At 37.4% G+C, this 21740-nt stretch overlaps 1 protein-coding gene across 10 annotated transcripts in view; it reads right to left on the bottom strand.

The window, feature by feature from the left end:
* Positions 1–21740, bottom strand: part of LOC123273081 (phosphatidylinositol 4-phosphate 5-kinase type-1 alpha) — a 242380-nt gene that overhangs the window by 132386 nt on the left and 88254 nt on the right. For 7 of the 10 annotated variants that reach the window (XM_044740262.1, XM_044740264.1, XM_044740266.1 and 4 more), the window contains exons 7-9: positions 4161–4372; positions 3935–4070; positions 478–565 (exon numbers count right to left, since the gene is read on the bottom strand). In XM_044740262.1, coding sequence (XP_044596197.1) covers positions 478–565; positions 3935–4070; positions 4161–4372 — 436 coding nt within the window. The remainder of the gene's footprint in view (positions 1–477; positions 566–3934; positions 4071–4160; positions 4373–21740) is intronic. The other 3 variants (XM_044740263.1, XM_044740265.1, XM_044740269.1) reach the window with 2 other exon arrangements.

Raw genomic sequence — 21740 nt, 5'->3', positions numbered from 1 at the left:
TGTTGAATTTAAAAAAATAAATGATAAAAGTTATTTTATGATGAAATGACATTTTTAATTTTGTTTCTTACAAATACATAAAAAAAGAAAAAATATGTAATTCTTAAAAATAACAATTCTTCATTAAAAATACAAATATTAAAAATTACGATTCTTTTTTTGGAATAATTTTGTTATATGTGAGTAAACACAAAATTATAAATAACTAACCTATGGAAATTGTTTAATTTATTACAAAAATGCACATTATATACAATAGAGCTATCAATTTCTCTAAAAAAAACTTAGTCTTCTAAGTTTTAAATACCTAATTAATTTTACAAATGAATCTGATATTCAAGAATAGAATGATCTCATGTTTTTTTTTTTGTTTGCAATGAAAATTCTTTAATTATAACATAATTTAAGATTGTGTTTTATTCAATGCTCGCATTGATGTCAAATTTATCAAAAGAGGCTGATTTGGATAATACTTACGTGATGGAATTTTCTTAAATACAGTTTTTGCCATGAAATCTTGGAAGCGCTGTGCGTAAAATCCTGGCCGATGCACTGACACTGTATCCTAATTATGAAATAATAAATAATGAAATATTTATTCACAATAAAAGAAAAAAAATGATAGTTAAAAAATTAAGAACAGCACAAGTCTAAAAATTACATTGCAATGCATAAGTACCAACGTGAAAATATCTCAAAAATTGGTCGTAACTAAAAACGCAATATACAGAACGACTTCTATATCATTATTTTTCAGATGATAACCGAGCTTAGTACGCAGATGAGAATAAATGAAAAAAAAAAAAAAAAACTACATTATGCAAAAAAGTGCTCATGGTAAAAGAAAAAATAATTCAGTCCTACATAATTGATAAAATAAGGATTCTTAATATTGAAAAAACTTACTTTGATTTCGATACAGTAAATGATAATAATTTTCTCAGTTACATAAAGAAACGTTTTTTTTAACGAAAATTACTATAAATATTTTATATTTATTACAGAAATATTTTTATTCAATTTTTCCGCGCTTATACTCACGTATAAGGAGCATAGAAGTCGGTATATATTGTAACTTTTGTATAAATTTTAACTATTGTATAAATTTTCACTAGAAATGAACCGCAATAAATCTTTGCACAGCTTGGAGAACTATAGTCAAGAAATCGTTATTTTCAATGCACATATGTGTAGTCAAGAATTTTGGTACTCTAGAATTTGCGCTACGAGCTTAAGATTATGATACATCCAACGCGGGATCGAGCACGTTCTAATTTCGCTGGGCGATGTGAGGGATTTTTTCAGCGGTCTCAATTGCAATTGACTATTGTTTTTTGAGTTAACATGATGGGGAAGCCAAGGTTTTGACCGTCTGAAGTCCCGCAAGACTACTGTAATAGCGCCCCGTACTCACTGATACATCGAAAATGGCCAAGTGCCTAGCATCTTCTTTATAAAGTCCACGTTAGCGAACCATATAACGATTAGTTAAGCCCTCTACCTCTTCCTTCAACTCAGTTTGTCAGTAACGCTGTATTACAGTATTGCAATTTCTTGGGTCCGAAATCATGTTCCAGAAACTTACTGTAGGTACATTACGGTCCATCCTACAGAGTCCACTATGTAGCATAAGGCACGTTACAATGGAGGATGCCTGTGCTCCAAGGGCAACTTTAGTGGTGAAGAACCCTTTTACTTTGACACGTTCGCTTCCATCAAAGTGAGAGGTCTGAAGGTATAATTTGACCCATACAGTCACATTACCGGGGCTTGCAGTGGTATTCGCTAGTTGACAACAGCGAGTTCTTTCTTGCCTTGATTCGAACAATTTATCTGGTCCTTTTTCATTTTATAAGGAAGACTCAAATCTTAGTGTCTAAAAGCGTGACGACCTTCATAATTGCTACGTCCAATTCCTTTGAAATTGGGAAATTAACATTTTTCTTTTTCCTATCCATTCCGCGCTTTGATTGTCGTTTTCATTCTCAAAGTCGGACTCGCTTAATCATTAAAATTTGTGTCATTGTTGATGAAAAAAATAGTGTCTCTGTCAACTTATTTATTTGGTTTCTCGTGGCAAAATAATTTTAGGGACTTTTCGAAAAACAAAACAGGAATTCAAACGGTGCAAATGTGATACATTATTTCTGGCATCTGACTAAATGTATATTCACAATTTATGCGTTCGTTGTTAATATCCGGTTATCTGTGGTTTAGATTTATTTTCATAAACAGATTATCAAGATACGGCGATAATCTGATGGAAGTGAAACATATTCGAGAAGGTCCTTCCGCTCTTGTTTAATTAAATAAAGTTCAGTATCCAAGGATTAATAAATTTAACTGAAATACAAATGAAAGATAATAGAATTCGAAAATAATTATTATGCTTGTATATTGATCATTAAAATCAAAAGAATTATAAGAGAAAATAATTAAATATAAAATATAAAAGTAACTCGCTTAAATCAGCAGATAATAACTCGTAGATGATTTGGCAACGTTGCGTTTCTTCTGTTGATGTTTTTTATATTTATCTACAATATAGTCTCACCAATGCTAACCTTAATCTTTCGCGATAAAGATGTTTATAAGATAGAAAAGTGTTTTAAAAGTAGAATCATTATTGTCGGAAAATATTGATAAAAAATCACGTGCCACTAGTATACTTGAAAATTATAAAAGTATTGAAGAAAACTTAAAATCTGTCGGTGAGCAAAAACATTGATGATAATAATATTACAGTTTGTTCGATCATAAATTACTATAATTGAGGATGGTTTTACTTGTATCACTGTAGAGTGTTTTACAAGGGAGGGTGGGGAATTATTGTCTCTCCACTTTTTTCTCCGCAATATAGTCTCTCAACCCCGTCATTATAACTCTCAACCACTTTTTCGTCCCCACCCCCCTGCATGTCGGGATTTTTTCATGCCCGACACACATGTGCTGCGACTGTGGCCGACTTACGCGTTATAATCAGTACCTGCATTTGCATTACGGTCTTAAATAGTATGGAGGTACTTCTATAATGGCATTTTACCTCCATAACTATATGGGAAAACCACAGAAAACCCGACCGGTACAGAGGCTGGCAATGAAACGCACATATTCTTAGTTTATAATCATTGAAAAATATTGGTGCGCGCCGGAATCGAACCCTGGTCCCACTCTTTCGAAATGCAGGTACCGAGCCGATTAGGCTATTGCCAACCTTTCATAAATTACTATTATTTTCTTATTCAATATTAAGCTTACGTACCTACTTTTAAATATATACTAAAATGTAAAACTCATGATTAATTTAAAGTTAGTTGAGTACCGAAATTATTGAAAAAAATAGACCTTGACTCCTTATTGTTTAATCCTAAACAAGGATTAGAGCGCGCGCGTATAGTAATCAATTTACATTTCTAATATCTGGTATCGAGTTTGAAATTTTACATGATTTTTGAAGGCTCATATCTTAACAATTTCTACAATATATAATCTATTTTATAGCAAAAAATCAAACTTGCATAGTTCAAAAACTTAATTTTTAGGTTTCTTGATAAGCAATCTGCGAGTAAATAAATTGTAATAATTTGTTATCGCGAAAATAAAATTAACAATATTAATGTTGCTGCATCATAAAAAATAATAATTGAAAATGTAACATCATTCGCATACAAAACTCCGTCGTTTATCTTACAGTTTTAGAAAAATCAATTTCCTATTCATTTTTAAATTCTACAGTTTTTCTTCATTTTTAAAAATAATCATTACATCACGAATGCAAAAATAATCGATCGAATTTCTTGTGCTATACTTAATTGAAAGAATATATTCAAAGCGAAATCTGTTATTTTACTTTCTAAGCTGATGTCACAAGAAATAATTATCAATACTTATCTAAAGTAGTAATCTGAATTTAAAATATTAATAATTTATATACCCCATCGTGTATCATAGATTTCCATGTATGTTCAAGTTTCTTTTTCAGTCGATAACTTTGAAGAATATCAATGATCCCAATAAAAAGTAGAAGACGCTCGCCTCGTGCATTTCTTGCTGGAATACCACCAGGACTGCTAGAAAAATTGGATTGATCCTGATCAGATATGATATAACAAGAAAACTAGAAATACCGATTTTTTGACAATTTGATTTAGTTTACTAACGGTACATCATCTTCTTCATCGATAGGTTCACTTTCAGCTTGAATACTTTCCATCGCTGTGCTATGAGCAACTAGTCTTTGACGATTGATGCTCCGTGACCGGTTGAGTGCCGTAGCACCTCCTTTATCAGGACGGTCTCTATCATAGACAAAATTCTGACCTTGGGAAATAGCTTTACCAATTTCTTCCTCATCAGTTGAAGATTTCTGATCCTATGATATCAAAATAATACAAAACAATAATTATGTATGTATATACCGCATGAACCCTTAGCGACCGCACATGGTAACTAGTTACCCTAAACTCAGAAAAAGTAAAATTTTAAGTCTAAAACTTTTGAAATTGATACGTCACGACATCTGCCGATAGTAGACAAGTCTGAGATGTGATTCTATTATATGAAAAAAAGAAAAAACGCCATAAGTTACCTTAAGTGACCGCTATGTGACCTGACTGATATGTGGCCGCTAAGGGTTAAAAACGATTTTTTGGAAGTTTTCATATTTTTCTTCCTAATCAAAAAAAATTACGAAATTAAAAAAAAATTAGGAAAACGGTTGACCCTGAGGGCCATCCCTGCAACTTCCCGCTACTGTCATGATTAATCACTCAAAATTGCACTTATTACGATTTTGAGCTCTTCGAGCTCAAAAATATAATTTTCGTATAGTTTTGAGCTCTCCAAGCTCATAAGTCTAATGGAAGTTTAACCCTTTCCCGGTTGACCTTGAATCTCTACTCTCAATTTGAATCGTACGTCTTATTCTTAAAATGAGAGAGCTATAGTCTATTTTTTAGATAGGGGGCCGGAAAAATGATAGAAGGGGACGCTTGTCTACACTACCACAACTAAACTTTCACTCATACAGCCTTACAACGAACTTTGATTGGCTCTATCCCCACTTGACTCACATCTAGACTCACCGATACTACGAGCCGGGAAAGGATTAATAAAACATTATTTTTTTAATTTCTAAACCGCAATAACTTTTAAATAAATAAACCGATTTTCACCCGGTTCGCGGCATTCGACGCCGTTTTTCAAATTCTATGATAAACTTTCAAACACAGATTGATCAGACCGAAAATTTCGCTGTAATTCAAAAAAACCAATTTTTTATTTTTAACTTCCCGCTAAGAAAATCGAAGATTTTCAAAAATCGTAAAGTTATTGTTTTCGACCCGTTTTGCAAAAATCGAGTTTTCATCAGATTTCGACGTTTGAAGGTCACAGAAAGCTTCCCTGACTATCCCCGCTAGGTTTTCACGGTGTCTGTATGTGTGTGTGTATGTGTGTGTGTGTGTGTGTGTGTGTGTGTGTGTGTGTGTGTGTGTGTGTGTGTGTGTGTGTGTGTCTGTGTGTGTGAAAGTATGTGAACCGCTTATAACTTTTGAACGGCTTGACCGATTTCATCGCGGTTAGTGCCATTCGAAAGGGCTTGACCAAACTCAGATTTTGAAAACGATTTGGACCGATTCAGATCAATAGATTTTGAGAAATCTTCAAAAAACTAAAGAAAAAAATTTTTTTCAAATGTGGTTTTTTTGGAATAACTTTTAAACGGCTTGATAGTTCAATTCCAAAAACTAATCAGCTCTTGAAGCCAAAAAACCACGTCGATCGTCACCAGTCCGGTCAAAATGTGTGTATGTATGTATGTATGTATGTATGTATGTATGTATGTATGTATGTAAACCTCTTATAACTTTTAAACGGCTTGACTTATTTCATCGCGATTGACGCCATTCGAACCGGCTCGACTGAACTTAAATTTTTAATACATTTTAGACCAATTTGGATCAGTATAATTTGAGAAATCTCAATAAAACTGAGGAAAAAAATTTTTTCAAATGTGGTTTATCTAGAATAACTTTCAAACGGCTTTACTGATCGATTCCAAATATTACTCAGCTCTTGACATTAAAAACCACGTCGATTGCCATCAAGCCGGTCAAAATCGGTTGATTCGTTCGAAAGATATCGTGAACGAAAGAAAACCGAAAAAAGTGTTTTTTCGGAATAACTCCGAAATTTCTGGCGTGATCAATTTAAAATTTGAGATTCTTTTCGAGGCTTAAAAAACTGCGTCGAATGCTGCCAATCACATGAAAATCGGTTTATTCATTCAAAAGCGGTTTAAAAATTCAAAAAATAGTGTCTTATTAAATCTCTATCAGACTTTTGAGCTCGAAGAGCTCAAAAGCATAGGAAAGCAATCTCTTTGAGCTCGGAGAGCTCAAAATAACCCACAAATTGTATTTTTGAGCTCGAAGAGCTCAAAAGCGTCATTGGTGCAATTTTAAGCGCCTAAGTATGGAATTAGCGAGAAGTTACAGGGATGGCCTTCAGGGTCAACCGTTTTTCTAATTTTTTTCGTCATCGATAACTCACGAACGAATCAACCAATTTTGACTGACTTGAGGGCAATCGACGTGGTTTTTTAATGTCAAGAGCTGAGTAATTTTTGGAATCGATTAGTAAAGCCGTTTGAAAGTTATTCCAGATAAACCACATTTGAAAAAATTTTTTTCCTCAGTTTTATTGAGATTTCTCAAAATCTACTGATCCAAATTGGTCTAAAATGTATTAAAAATCTAAGTTCAGTCGAGCCGGTTCGAATGGCGTCAACCGCGATGAAATCGGTCAAGCCGTTTAAAAGTTATAAGAGGTTTACATACATACATACACACACACACACACACACACACACACACACACACACACACACACTCGTCGGAAGAAGCCAAACTCCCACCGGGCGCGTCCCCAGGTGGCGGATAGGGGGTCCTAACCGGTCGTAAGATCGGCGGATTGGGGCGAAATAAAATAGCCCTCGCGGACCAAATCAGGCATCGGAGCTGAAGAATAACAGCCACCGTCCGTGTATCCTTGTGGGTCGGAGAAAGCTCGCTGTTCTTCGGAGCAGAGGGTAAGAGCGAAATAAAATAGCTCTCGCGGTAAAAAACGAAAACTCCCCTTTCGGCAGGAAGGGTTGGTCACACCATCTGACCTAGGGTCACGTACGCAAGCGGATAAGGTGACGCTGCTCGAAAGAGATGTGCGGAATGATCCTTATAGCGCGGTGTACGTGGTAACTCCCGGCATCTACGTGCCGCACCCACGGGAGCAAGAGGAAGCCGATGAAGGAAGCAGGTGCAGGGTCGAAGCGGTTGAGATTTCCCGCTTCAATGACCGAAAGCTCTTATAGCAATGGAGGTAGCTGTAAGAGTGATCACCCCTCCACTTCCGGAGACATCGCGTTCGGAGACGACCTTTTGCTTTGGAGTATCACTCAAAACCATGGAAGAAACGAAAAATCAAGAAAAGGACAGGAGTATTAGTGGGCCTCACGCCCAAGAAGCAGTGATTACCGTAAGCACTGAGATGAAGCGGACGCAAGCGCTGGAACGCCTCGAAAAGCTGACCAGCGAACTGCATGAGTTTGTCCAATCAAAGGTCAATATCCATAAAGAGATAAAGGCCAAGGCAACCGGGGTAGTTAACGCCCTTCGAAGGTTTAAAAAACTGGACGAAGAATGGCAGTCACCTCGACGACTTACTCCTCGTTTTACGCCGGAGAAGAGCAGTCAACTTACTGTGGAGATCGAAGAATCAATGGACACCGGAGGCGATGCTGACGGTGAATCTGATGCTAAAGACGAAGGTCATACTTCCAACAAGTCTAACAAGAGGAAGGACCGAAACTCCTCAGATGGAATAGATGGGCGATTGACGAAGAGAAAGGACTTGAAACCAAGTCCTCCGAAAAACGTGATGAAGCAGAACGCCGAAAAAAAAGACGCGACTGATTGGAAAGATGTCCACACAAGGAAAGAGAAACGGAGGCTAGCCAAAGAACAGCTCCCAAAGGAGCCTCCAAAGAAGCCCAGGCCGGAGCCTAAGCGCAAAAAACCGCTCAAATGGATCAGACACGACGCACTGATCATCCGCCCGGCCGAGAAAGCAAAGTACGCCGAGATTTTGCGTCGCATAAAGAAGGACGTCCCTGATGAGCAAGTTTGCACAACAGTGGACAAGATCAACAAGACCAGAAGCGGGGACTTGCTGATTACGATTTCGCGGAAGTGCGTAGACAAAGGCCAAGGCCTGCAACATACCATCGCAAACATTCTTAAGGAGGAGGCCAAAGTGATCTGCAAAGGGCCACAAGAAGACATCGAGATCCGAGACCTAGATGACACCACAACAAAGGAGGATATTCAGGCTGCCCTGCATACGGTAAGCAAGGAGCTCTGCGAAATACTACCAGAGACAATCAAGATCCGCAAAGCCTACAGAAGTACCCAAACCGCTGTCGTGACACTACCGGCTGCAGCAGCTCAGAAGATATTAGAAGGAAGCGGTAAAATCCGAATTGGCTGGGTCAACTGCCGAATTAGAGCCACGAGAAAACCTACCCAATGCTACAAATGCTGGCATTTCGGGCACCACGGATCCCAGTGCAGAAGCAAGACAGATCGATCCAAGCTATGCATCAGATGCGGCCAAGAAGGACACAAGATTGCGGACTGTAAAAACCCAGCGAAGTGTGTATTATGCGCGGAAAATAAGAGCGCAGAGAACGCTGCCCATCACGCCGGCACATACAGGTGCCCGGTATACAAAGAGGCACTCCAGAGAATGACAAGCAAGCAAACATGAGGATATTACAGCTTAACCTCAATCACTGTGAGGCCGCGCATGACCTGCTCGTGCAGACCGTGCGTGAATTAGAGCTTGATTTAGTAATAATAGCAGAGCCATACAGACACCTGAATAACCAACCTTGGGAAACTGACAGCACCACCAAGGCTGTCATCTGGTCCTGTGGCAAACTTCCCTTCCAGAGCATAGTGAGCAATGATAGCATCGGCTTTGTAGCAGCGTCTATTAACGACATCCGTCTTTATAGTTGCTATGCACCACCTAGCCTTTCCATTGCCGACTTTACTGATTTCCTGGATCGACTAACCGAAGACGCAAAGCAATACTACCCAGTAGCTATAGCAGGGGACTTCAATTCCTGGGCGGTAGACTGGGGCAGCAAGCAGACTAATGCGCGAGGCAAGGCACTACGTGAAGCAATGGCCTCACTGGACGTGGTCCTTCTCAACATCGGTGAGACACCAACATATACCAAGGGAAAGGCTAGTTCGATAATAGACCTCACATTCGTCAGCAGCAGCTTATTGAAAGGAAACTATTCTTGGGAAGTCTTAAACACCTACACCGCCAGCGACCACAGTGCAATACTTTGGGGAATATCAGCTGGCCGGAGCCCTCAAAGAGCAACTAGACAAACTAATGCAGCTGGATGGAAAGTGAAAGACTTTGACTCGGAAGCTTTGGTAGTAGCCTTAGACAGTGACTCGACCATTATCACAGGAAATGCTGTAGAGAAGACGAAGAACTTCATGACGAGAATTGCCCAGGCGTGCGACACCTGCATGCCCCGTAAGTGTGGCATCAATAAAAGACCATCGGTGCACTGGTGGAATGATCAGATTAACGCTCTTCGCACAGCCTGTCACAAAAAGAGAAGATTATCACAGCGTGGCCACCGACGACCTAACTCTGCGGAGCTGGTCGCAGAATACAAAAAGGCCCGTCGAGAACTGAACAAGGCCATCAAAGATAGCAAAAGACGCTGTTGGAAGGAACTCGTCGATGAGGTAGAAAAGGACCCATGGGGCAGACCGTATAGGGTGGTCATGACCCACCTGAAGCGCCAGCCAATACCATCACCTACATGTCCACAGCTCCTGGAAAGAATAGTTTCTACGCTGTTTCCTCGACAAAGTAAGTTCGGCTATTCTTCATTGCCAGTAAATCAAGAAGATATTCCACCTGTCACAGAAGAGGAACTGATGGAGGCCTGCAACCAAGTAGGGAATAATAAGGCGCCGGGATTGGATGGAATCCCGAATATCGCATTAAAAACAGCTATTAAAGCAGCGCCAAATCTATTCTTAGATACCTACGATTCGTGCCTCAAAGGAGGGATTTTTCCTAGAAGATGGAAACAGCAAAGACTTGTACTTCTCCCTAAAGGGAAGAAGCCACCGGACGGGCCATCATCCTACCGACCACTCTGCATGCTGGATACAGTGGGTAAGATATTAGAGCGTATAATGCACCAACGAATAGAAGCAGTCGTCGATCCACTCCTAGCAGAAGGCCAGTATGGTTTCCGGAAAGGACGATCAACGCTGGATGCGATCAACCTGGTGGTCGATACAGCTAAGGAGGCAATCGCTGGAAAGAGATGGGAACGTGGCAGAAAGAAGTATTGTTTAGTGGCTGCCTTGGACATAAAAATGCCTTCAATTCCGCTAACTGGGACTGCATCATGCGAGCTCTCGAAGATAAAGAAGTGCCAGGATACCTGCGCAGAATGGTAGCAAACTACTTTACAGACAGAATCCTCAAATATGACACTAAAAACGGTCCAAGGGAGTACGAAATAACCGGAGGAGTGCCACAGGGCTCGGTTTTGGGTCCTTTGCTGTGGAACATCATGTATGATGGTCTCCTGAGAGTTGCATTACCATCAGAAGTGAAACTTGTTGCATATGCCGATGATGTAGCGGTAGTGATTGTCGCGAAACACTTGGAAGAGATCAATCTGGCTTTCGATATCACATTTAGCCGGATTAATCTATGGATGGAGATGATGAAATTGGAGTTAGCCAAGCACAAAACTAAAGCTGTGCTCATCACCAGCAGAAAGATCGTAGAAAACATCAAGCTGAATGTCGGCGAGCAGGAGATCGCATCGCAACCATTTATCCGATATCTGGGGGTGACGCTGGATGCCCGACTGAACTTTAAACAACAGGTCGAACACATAAGTGCTAAAGCATCAGCGGTGGTAACTAGCCTATCAAGACTGATGCCGAATGTTGGAGGCCCGAAGCAGAGCAGGAGACTATTGCTGTCGTCAGTAGTCACATCAGTGCTCACATATGGAATATCCGTTTGGGCAGACGCGCTGGAGACCCAAGAATCATGGAGGAAAGCCGGACCGGTCTACCGATTAAGTGCACTGAGAGTTGCAAGCGCCATCCGCACAATATCCGAGCAGGCAGTGTGCGTCATTTCTAGAACTCTGCCTCTTAGAGTCCTAGCTGAGGAAAGACGGAACCTATACCACCGAAAGTGGTCATCTACACTGAGCGCTGAAGAACTGAGAACTGAAGAACGACAACATAGTATAGCAAGATGGCAACAACTATGGGATGCTGCGGAGAAGGGAAGATGGACTCATCGACTTATACCAAGAATTGACGTTTGGCTTAACCGGAATCACGGCGAGGCCAACTACTATCTGACCCAGATGTTGTCAGGACACGGCTGTTTCCGGGAGTACCTTTATCGCTTTAAGTACGATAATTCCCCAGAGTGTCCGTCTTGCCCAAGAGTTGCTGAAAATGTGGAGCACGTTTTCTTTGAGTGCCCTCGTTTTAACCCACAGCGTGATGAGTTAGAGAAGATCCTGAACAAGAAAATCACACCAGAGTCAATAGTAGAAGAAATGCTGTCATCCGAAGCTGCCTGGAACGCCACAAGCACGTTTACCACCGAAGTGCTTACAGAGCTGCGTTCCATTGAAAGAAAAAGGGCAAATGACAGAAACTAGAAGGAAGGAAAATTAACACCTTAGCCACCAGAAGGAATAGCAGTAGCTAGATCCTCCCCTCACGAAGTAATGCCTGACGGCGGTTTCCATGAGGGATTAGAGGAAAGAAGAAAAGGGGTTTAGGGTTTAGTGGGTAGGGGCGTTAGCGTCGAGTTTTAGTATGACGCTGCGTCGAGTCGCCACATATCCAGGCCGAACAGCTATGCCTGGAATCCGTAAAAAGGATTCCCGCCCCCCTAAGATAAAAAAAAAAAAAAAAAAAAAAAAAAACACACACACACACACACACACATACATACAATACATACAGACACCATCACGGGGATAGTCAGGGAAGCTTTCTGAGACCTTAAAACGTCTAGATCTGATGAAAACTCGATTTTTGCAAAACGGAGTAAAAACAGTAAATTCCCGATTTTTGAAAATTTTCAATTTTCTTTGCGGCAAGTTGAAAATTAGGACGACGGTTGACCTTAAAGGCCATCCCTGCAACTTCCCGCTCATTTTGTACTTAAGCGCTCAAAATTCCACATTACGTTTTTGAGCTCTTCGAGTTCAAAAATATGGTTTTTGGGTCGTTTTGAGCTCTCCGAGCTCAAAATTCTAATAGCAGTTTAATAAAACACCTTTTTTAAATTTTCAAACCGCAATGACGTTTGAAGAAATGAATCGATTTTCACGCGGTTAGCAGCATTTGACGCAGTTTTTGAAGCCTCATGAAGAATTTTTGAGTATGAATTGATCGAACTAGGAATTTCGGAGTGGTTCCGAAAAAACACTTTTTTCGGTTTTCTTTCGACGACAACTCACGAACGAATCAACCCATTTTGACCGGACTGACGGCAATCGACGTGGTCTTTTGATGTAAAGAGCTGAATAGTTTTTGGAATTGATCGATAAAGCCGTTTAAAAGTTATTCCAAAAAAACCACATTTGAAAAAATTTTTTTATAGTATTTTTGAGGTTTCTCAAAATCTACCGATTCGAATCAGTCCAAAGTGTATTCATGTCTAAGTTTAGTCAAGCCCTTTCGAATGGCGCTAACCGCGATAAAATTGGTCAAGCCGTTCAAAAGTTATAAAAGGGTTACATACATACACACACACATACATACAGACATACGGACGTCATCGCGGAAACATTCGGGGAAGCTTCCTAGGACTCTAAAACGTCAACATCAGTTGAAAACTCAATTTTCGAAAAACGGGGTGAAACCAATATCTTCCCAAGTTTTTAAAATTTTCAATTTTCTTAGCGGGAAGTTAAAAACATTTTTTTTCTTTTGAAAATTTTTGTTTTCAAATTTACTTTCCAATTTCTGTTGAAATATAAGATTGTTATTTTATGCCCTCAGTACTTTCAAATTTGAAATGCTCAAAAACATACGCATTTACAAATATTATAACTTATAAAAGATTTTCAAACTATCCGAACTACTAAATCCAACAGTTATTTCAAAGTTACTATTTTTTAAAAATTGAACAACCATAACTCTCATTCAAATTAACTGATCATACCCAAGCACAAAATTGTCAAAAAAATATAAAATTTTATTTTTAGAGGAATTAATAAATTATTTTGGTAAACATGAATTTGGAGTTTGAACTGCGATATCTCTCGAAGAAAACAATCGACTAAGATATTTAATCACAAAAATAAGGCTAAATTTTTAGAATCGATTCTTCTAAAAAGTAACATTGAAAAACAATTTTTTTGCACGCCTCATAGCACGAAGCGCGTGAGGTAGTGCTTAACTCCTGACTAATCAAGGTCAAGCAATTTTGTAATCTTCAAATGCCTGTATTACAAACATATTGCACTGAGACAATATTATGAGCAGACTTACATCGAGAAAATACTTCAAGTAAACGATTTTATACTTTTTAAAAATCATTTTATGTTGCTACTTTGAAAAAAAAAAAGTTTCGAAAAAAATTTTACGTGGATGTCCTGATGTCACTCGCTGATTTTGTAAGTACCAACGATTACTCCCTAACAAAATCATGTATCGAGACCGAGCTTTTTTCATTAGTTTAAAAATGCGATAAACTGGTGTCGTGTTTCATGTTAGTAGCCTAGTTTACAGTTTTTTAACTTCCCGCTAAGAAAAATTGAAAATTTTTTAAAATTCGGGAAATTATTGGTTTTACCCCGTTCTGCGAAAATCGAATTTTCATCAGATCTCGAAGTTTTAAGATCACAGGTGTGTGTGTGTGTGTGTGTGTGTGTGTGTGTGTGTGTGTACAGAAATACTGTTAACATAGAAACCTAACCGAATTAATGCACGCAATTGTATGTTAACCATATATATATATATATATATATATATATATATATATATATATATATATATATATATATATATATTTATATATTTATATGTACTAGCCGTGAACACCCCCTTCGCTGGGTCATTTTTAGTAGTACAGTTATTTGTTGATATTAGAATTTTTTGGGATGTTTTAAAAGTTACTAAAACAATCTATCATATTTTCGACCGATAAAAATGTTGACATACATTTTAAAGCTTTCTAGTTTACTCGGTTATTCTAGAATTTTCTAAATCACTCTCATTCGATCAGAATCTAAACTTAGATTTTAGAACTTCCCATAAAAATATCAAGGATTTGGAGGCTAGGGTTTTTTAAAATTGAGGAAGCTCAACCTGATGATGGTAATAATCTCTTGGAAGAAGCTAGAGCTATTGCGAAAAATATTGCTGATGGTGATTTGGAGGCTAGAATGCTGCAGATGGAATCACGTTCACTTGCGGATGAGTTAACGATTACTGGTCTTCCTAAATTAGATGGAGAAAAGCTTCCCGACGTCGTTGTATAATTAACACAGGCTTTGAAAGTACCAGTCACCGAAAATGAAATTGTCAGCGCGGAACGTTTGGGTAGGAAGAGTAACAGGAGTCATCGCAGTGTTTGCGTCAAGTTTAATAGCTTGAAGCATGTTGATGGATGCATTAAAAGTATTAAAAAAAACAAAGTAAAAGTTAGTACTTTGATGCCTGGCGTTCAGGTTCAGGATACGGATGCTACTATATATCTTCGTCGTAGGCATCCGTCATCTCTGTATAAGCTCCGGTTTGAGGTTCGTAAAAAGTATCCGAAATTCATCCTAAAAACATTTGGATTTCGAATACTTCAGTAAATGTCAGGTATGCAAATGATGAACCACCTGTTAAGTTGAGACCTATAGTGGGAATAGGTCCACTGCGGGATTTAATCCAATAACAAATCATTGCTCCCTCACCATCTTCTATGTCCATCGTCTCATCGCAGAGTCCTTCGACTCGATAAAGTAATTTAAAAGTTTGTCATGTAAACGCTCAATCGCTCAGAAATGAGTCTCATTTTGAAATTTTTAAAGAATATTTTAGAGATCATAATTATGATATAATTGCTGTTTCGGAAACGTGGTTGAATCGGTTAATACCTGATAACATGATGTCTCTCCCACATCACACTCTTTATCGCCATGATCGCCATCTTCGTAGTGGAGGTGGGGTAGCTATTTACATACAAAATAATATTATAGCTAAATATGTTGCATCTTCAGTAAACTCAGAAGACAAACATCCAGAGTATGTTGAAACAAACATCCGCATTATTCGTTGAAATATTGAGTTCATCAAAGCAAAAGATACTAGTTGGTGTGGTCTATAAACCACCCAACATAGGACATTTAGATGATTTAGAGGAGGAAATGGAAAACATAATGGTGCCATTTAATAACATTATTATTGTTGGAGATTTAAATTCAGATTTAAGTAAAAAGAATTTTTATGGTGATCAACTGCGGAAGGTTTGTAATTGTTTAGACTTGCATATTGTTGAGTATGCTCCTACTAATCACTTACAAAATTCGGATTCTTGGATTGATGTTTGCATTGTGGATAATCTGTCCAAGGCGTTGGCGTCAGAACAATCTTCAGAGCCATTTATTTCTGATCATGACTTAATTTCTGTGACTTATAATTACAAAGTTGAATTACAACAGCTGAACAGCTTTACATTCAGAAATTGGAATGCTATTGATGATGATAAGCTGCGAGAATTGTGTGAAGATATTGATTATGAAGCTCTGAAGGAGCTGGGCTCAGTTGATGAAATGAACACTTGTTTACATGCACACCTTGAACGTATTATAAATGTTATTGTGCCTGAGAAATTGGTTGTTCCGCGTCGACCACCGGCTCTATGGTTCACTGATGATATTAGAAGTCTCCAATGTCGGAGAAATAAGCTTTATCGTATCTACAGAAGGACGGGTTATGGTTATAAAGAGTACTCTAACGTCAGGCGATTGGTTAAAAAACTTATTACTGAAGCAAAGAAGAAATACTTTGACAATCAATTAATTAATGCAAAAAACTCAAGGGAACTTTGGAATGATCCAAGAAGATTAGGCATTGTTAAACAGAAGAAATCACAAACTATTATAAAAGTTGACTTGAATGAATTAAATGAATTCTTTGCACGTGCGTCGGGTAATGTCATCGATTCAGATGTTGACACGTCAGACATATTGTTGGTTGATAATAATGGCGATGAATTCACTTTCGCAGAATTGAATACAGTAACAGTTAGAAAATCAATTATGAGATTGACGTCAAATTCATGTGGCTCGGATGGCTTTTCTATCAAGTCATATAAATGTGTGCTGCCTTTTTTTCAGCAAACAATTACAGACCTCTTCAACGTGTCATTAACTACAGGAGTCTTTCCGGAGAATTGGAAGCTATCACATGTGATTCCTATTCCAAAAAAGGCTTATCCAGTAGACTGTGAAGATTATAGGCCTATATCGCTGTTGCCAAACTTGTCAAAAGCCTGGGAACGGTGTGCTCATGACCAAATTGTTAAATATAGCAATGACAATAATTACTTCGATGAATACCAGAGCGCATTTCGTGGAGGTTTGGGTACGCAGACTGCCATTGTAAAGTTCTGTGACGATATAAGACAAGCGGTGAACGAGTCAAAGGTTTGAATTGCGATCTCGTTTGACCTTAGCAAGGCTTTTGATTCTGTTAATCACAAAAGATTATTATGTGAATTGTCATCTATGAACATGTCGAATTCAGCCGTTGATTGAATTGGATCTTATTTAGCAAACAGAAAGCAGTCCGTACGCTCTAGCGAAGGTAACTCGTCGTGGGAAGAAATTGTAAGTGGTGTACCTCAGGGAAGTGTGCTTGGTCCGTTATTATTCTCACTATACATCACAGATCTAGCTAAACGTTTAGATTTCCAATACTTATTCTATGCTGATGACTTACTGATATACCTTTCATGCCATCTTTCTCAAATCAGGGTTTGTGTGAATAAGCTTAACGGTGAAATAATAAAAATCACAGATTGGTGCAGAACTAATCATTTAAAAATGAATCCTTTGAAAACGAAAGCAATTATTTGTGGAAGTAGAGCAAAAAATAGTAGTGATGAGTGCAGACTAGCCGACACAATCTTTGTGGAGGGGTGTGCTATTCCTTATAGTAGCACTGTAAAATACCTTGGGGTGATTATAGATAGTACTCTCTCATGGGAGAATCAAGTAACAAATTTGTGCAATCGCGCTATGAGTATTCTCGCACAGCTAAAAATAAACAATGAAATATTTAGTGAAAGTTTACGTATTAAGCTAGTATCTACTTTAATAATTCCTCTCTTTGATTATTGTTATGTGGCGTATACGAATATGTCAAACAAATTATTATTAAAGATGCAGTGTAAATTGAATTCATGTGTTAGATTTATCTATAAAGTACCAAAATATGAACATGTTACTCCATATTTCAAAAAGTTAGGTTGGCTAAAGCTTGCAGCGAGAAGAGATTATTTCATTGCTTGTCTGTTTTATAAGGAAATTCGACTAAATTATTGGCAGCTATTCGGCTCAAAACTAGACTTTTTGCCTGTAGCACTGCGTAGAGGTGATGTTCGACAAGACTATCTTCGTATACCGCAGGCTAATTGTGTCATGTATGATAATTCATTCTTAATTCATGGCATACGTATCTGGAATGCACTGTCAGCTGAGACTGTGGCTGTAGATAATTTGGTTAAATTTAAAAATGCTTGCTTCAATCACTTTTTTGAACATGACAATTAACAATTGCAATCTTTATTTTTCATCTTATTTAAATATTTTTTCTTGTAGAATTATTATGACTTTAAATTAAGTTAAGGTGTTTGTATTAAATGATCTATTTGGATTTTATTACATTTGAAATTAAATCTAATTGTCAACCTTTAATTAGTTAAGTAATCTTGTAACCTATCTAAACCAATGTAATTTAAATATTGATGGCTTTGAGGGAGCTTAGGTTCCAGAGCCAAATAAAATTTTTATCTATCTATCTATGGGTCATTCCACCAAATGAGAACATTTTTACGGGGCGACCCTCGCGGATTATGTTTAAAATTCATGGAGGTTTTCTCTATCATGAGACAAAAATTCCCTGAGAGTTTTAGCTCTTAATACGCAGCGGTCTTGAAGTTATGATTTTTTGAAATTTTGGAAAAAATTTTTTTTCAACTTTTTCGTCAATTTTTCTGATATGAAAAACATTTTTAAACAAAATCGACAAACATTGTATTTTGTAGGAAAAATTCTCAGCTTTTGAATGAAAATATTTATTTTTTCATAAACTCATCAGAAGACCCTTAAAAATCGAATTAAAGTGGAAAAATTGATTTTTTTCGGTGTGCAGCCCAAAATTCTTCAAATTTGAATTTTTTCTGAAAGCTGAGAGTTTTTACACAAAATATAGAGTTTTGCCGATGTGCATATTTTTTGTTTCGTCACAATTAAATTAAACGCAAATTCATTATAATTAAAATACTTTTATTTTTGAACTTTTTTGAGATGTGGACACAGTTTTAATGAAAGCATATCCAATTTCATCTTTTAAAGGCACAAAAGTGTGTAATGACTGTGTACCTTTCACTGTTTTCGATTGAGAATATCGTACGTCTAACACATTTTTTTTTATTAAATAATCGTCATTAGCTATAAAAGTAAAGTCAACGCTTGTAAAATTTTTCGTTCCCCAGGAAAACAAATCTTGTGGTTTCAGTATATGCTCTTTATTGTTCATTTGTAATGAAGCTCTAGCAGCATATCGTTTTAATGAACCCGCAAGACCATCGCATGGTCCTTTGCCATGGGCAGTTGCAAAAAAATGCCACTCAGCGTTGATTTCGAAGTCAGCATAATGATAACATAAGTTTGTAAATGCTTTCTTGTTTTTGAATTGTTGTGGAGCTCCATCAGAGAAGTAAAAAATCGTATTGATGACAGCAAACTTCTTTTTAAGAAAGGCAATCAATTGCTCTTGAAATAAATAAATTAAAACTGTGTCGTGCTTAAGACAATCTGAAATATCAACAAAGCTCAAATGCTTAATAGTATCATTTTCGTTATAATAAATCACCATTGGAAATATAGTAGCTTGATCATTATTCCAATGAAAGCCTTGAGCTGCTTCCTGCACAACGAATGCATAATTTTCCGCAAAGTCAAATACTACGGCGAATTCCCCGCTCTTTAAATTTAGTTTTGTATCAGAAAAAAATCGACTTTGTGTTTTCGCAATAAAATCATGTTTCAAAAGCTTATCAAGTTGCGTCACTAAAGTCTCGATGAAGTCTTCGGAATCTGAAGTAACATTCACAATAGTACAACGGTCTGTTGATGTCCACATTTTATATTGGATTTCATTAACATCAGATTCATTAAACGACAAACGAAAATAATCAGTGATTTCTTCATTATTTGGACAACTATTGCACATTCTGGAAAAGCACGATTCTTTTGGATTGTTACAAACTAATTTATTTAATAAATTTTTGTAAATTGGCTGAGATTCTACAACCCAATCGGTGTTTTTCGCAAATTTTAGAAAATTACATCCTAAATGGAATAAATGTAATAAGATTAATAACTAGTTTTAGTACAATTATAGAGAATGTCAAATACACAAGTACCTTCTAACATCAATTTTACATTTTGATGAATAGTACAAACACATACGACATGTGTAGTTCGATTTCCATCACAATACTTCACAGATTTAAAATCTTTCATGCCCGCTAATTGTTTTGAGTTTTCTTCGCTTTCATAAAAATCAATGACAAGTTTTTTTACATCTAACTTAAGCAGCTGATTGCCTGGAACTTTTGTGAGATTCAAAGTATTAGTAGTCATTTCACCAGAGTCTAAATCAACATTCTCAGATTCACTGATATCATTTTTAAGATTCAGTACCATTTTTCGAGAACAGTTAAATTCAGATGCTATGCGACTGACTTCCCAACTGTCGGGTAAAATTGAAAGCAGCTTCTTTTTTATTGATCTGTAAAGCAAACGATCGATCGTATTAATATGAAAAAATGAACAATAACATAAAACACGAAATTGAAAAATAACACTTTTAGCGTTATATAATTTCTTCACTTTAGCTATCATGGAACAATGATCTTGATTAATCTTTCTGTAGGTAGATTCAGGTACTATTCCAAATTGTGATTGGAACTTATTCTCTAGGGCAGCATAGCTCTTATCAAGTTTTTTTACTCCATAATTTTTTTCAGAATATAACCTTAAATTAAACGCATAGAAAAATAATTAAGTAAGTTTTCACTCAGTAAATGAAAAACTTAATCAATAGAAAATTTTTACCTGTCTTTTTCAATAAGAGGAATTTTCAAAAATCGCTCTAAAGAATGATCATTGTAATCACGTAGATTGTCGCTAAAATTACTGACAGTTCGAGAGAAACTGCTTCCTTGAGTACAAATTTCAGCTGATATATTCAGACTTTCAACACTAATTTGACTTGAAATAATTTCCTCGGCCATTGCCGAGTGCAGTCGCATGCTACAGTATACAGTGGAGAGTTGTAACAGGGATTTTGAGTTTGGTGCCACTCGTGTTCGGGTGTGCTGCCAGGGTGGCAAACTCCGTCAGAGTTTTGTTTCAGAGGTTGCCGGTAGGGACTGATTGTTGATAAGAGTGGGGAGAGTTAAGGTCCGGACGGTCAGTCGGTGCAGTGAGTCAGTCAGTTAGTCACAGGAGTGCCCAGAAGCAAGAAGTTTCAAAAAGCAACTCCACCTGCTGTGTGCAAGCGACTGGAGTGCCAAGATCGTGACTGATTACTGTTGGAAGCGTCGGTTCGGTAATGGGATCTGGAGAGCCAGTAATACCTTTGGAAGCTGAACTCATCGAGAGGAACAACGACGTACGCCGCTTGTATTAAATTTAGAGATTGTTTTCCGTAACTATAAAATTTATTTTCTTTTTGTTATTTACTTTTATTAGTTTATATAAAATCATTTAATAAAGAGTCGTTGGCCTTCCGCCATTTCGTGACGTGCACGTGTGCCGGCACTCACCGAGGCACCGTGCCGCTATTTCTTCTTCATTATTTATATTTTCTCTCTTTATTATTTAGTTTGTGTAGAGTCTCCGGGTTAATTAACTATTTTTGTTAAAACATTTTACTGTTGATATATCAGAATATACTGTACTTATTGTTCTAATTGCTGTGCACTCATTACTTGGACCTTCTCTAAATCTCAACCTAGTGTTAACTTATATATAGTGACCCTAACATTAATTCTAGCACCTACGACCTGAGTCGAGCTCACGTTCAGGAACCAGTACCTGTTAAGAGGTAGTGATTCCTTCCGTCTTATTTTATCTCTTGGTGGCGTCCAGGCACAACCTGGCGCAGAGCATTGTCTTGGACCTAGGAGGTCACCTCGCCGAAGTCTGGGAACACTGTCTCAGAGTCGTTGGCGACTTCTCCTTTTCATCCATCTTGAGTACAGTTTTGTTTGTACTAAAGGCTTCGTTTATGCTACAGCTATTATTATTGTTTTAGAATTTTATATTTAAGCTACAGTATTTTATATTTTTGGGAAGA

This window comes from Cotesia glomerata, linkage group LG10 (assembly GCF_020080835.1).
Source record: "Cotesia glomerata isolate CgM1 linkage group LG10, MPM_Cglom_v2.3, whole genome shotgun sequence".
NCBI classification, from domain to species: Eukaryota; Metazoa; Arthropoda; class Insecta; order Hymenoptera; family Braconidae; genus Cotesia; species Cotesia glomerata.
This window is presented reverse-complemented; position numbering and strand designations above follow the sequence as displayed.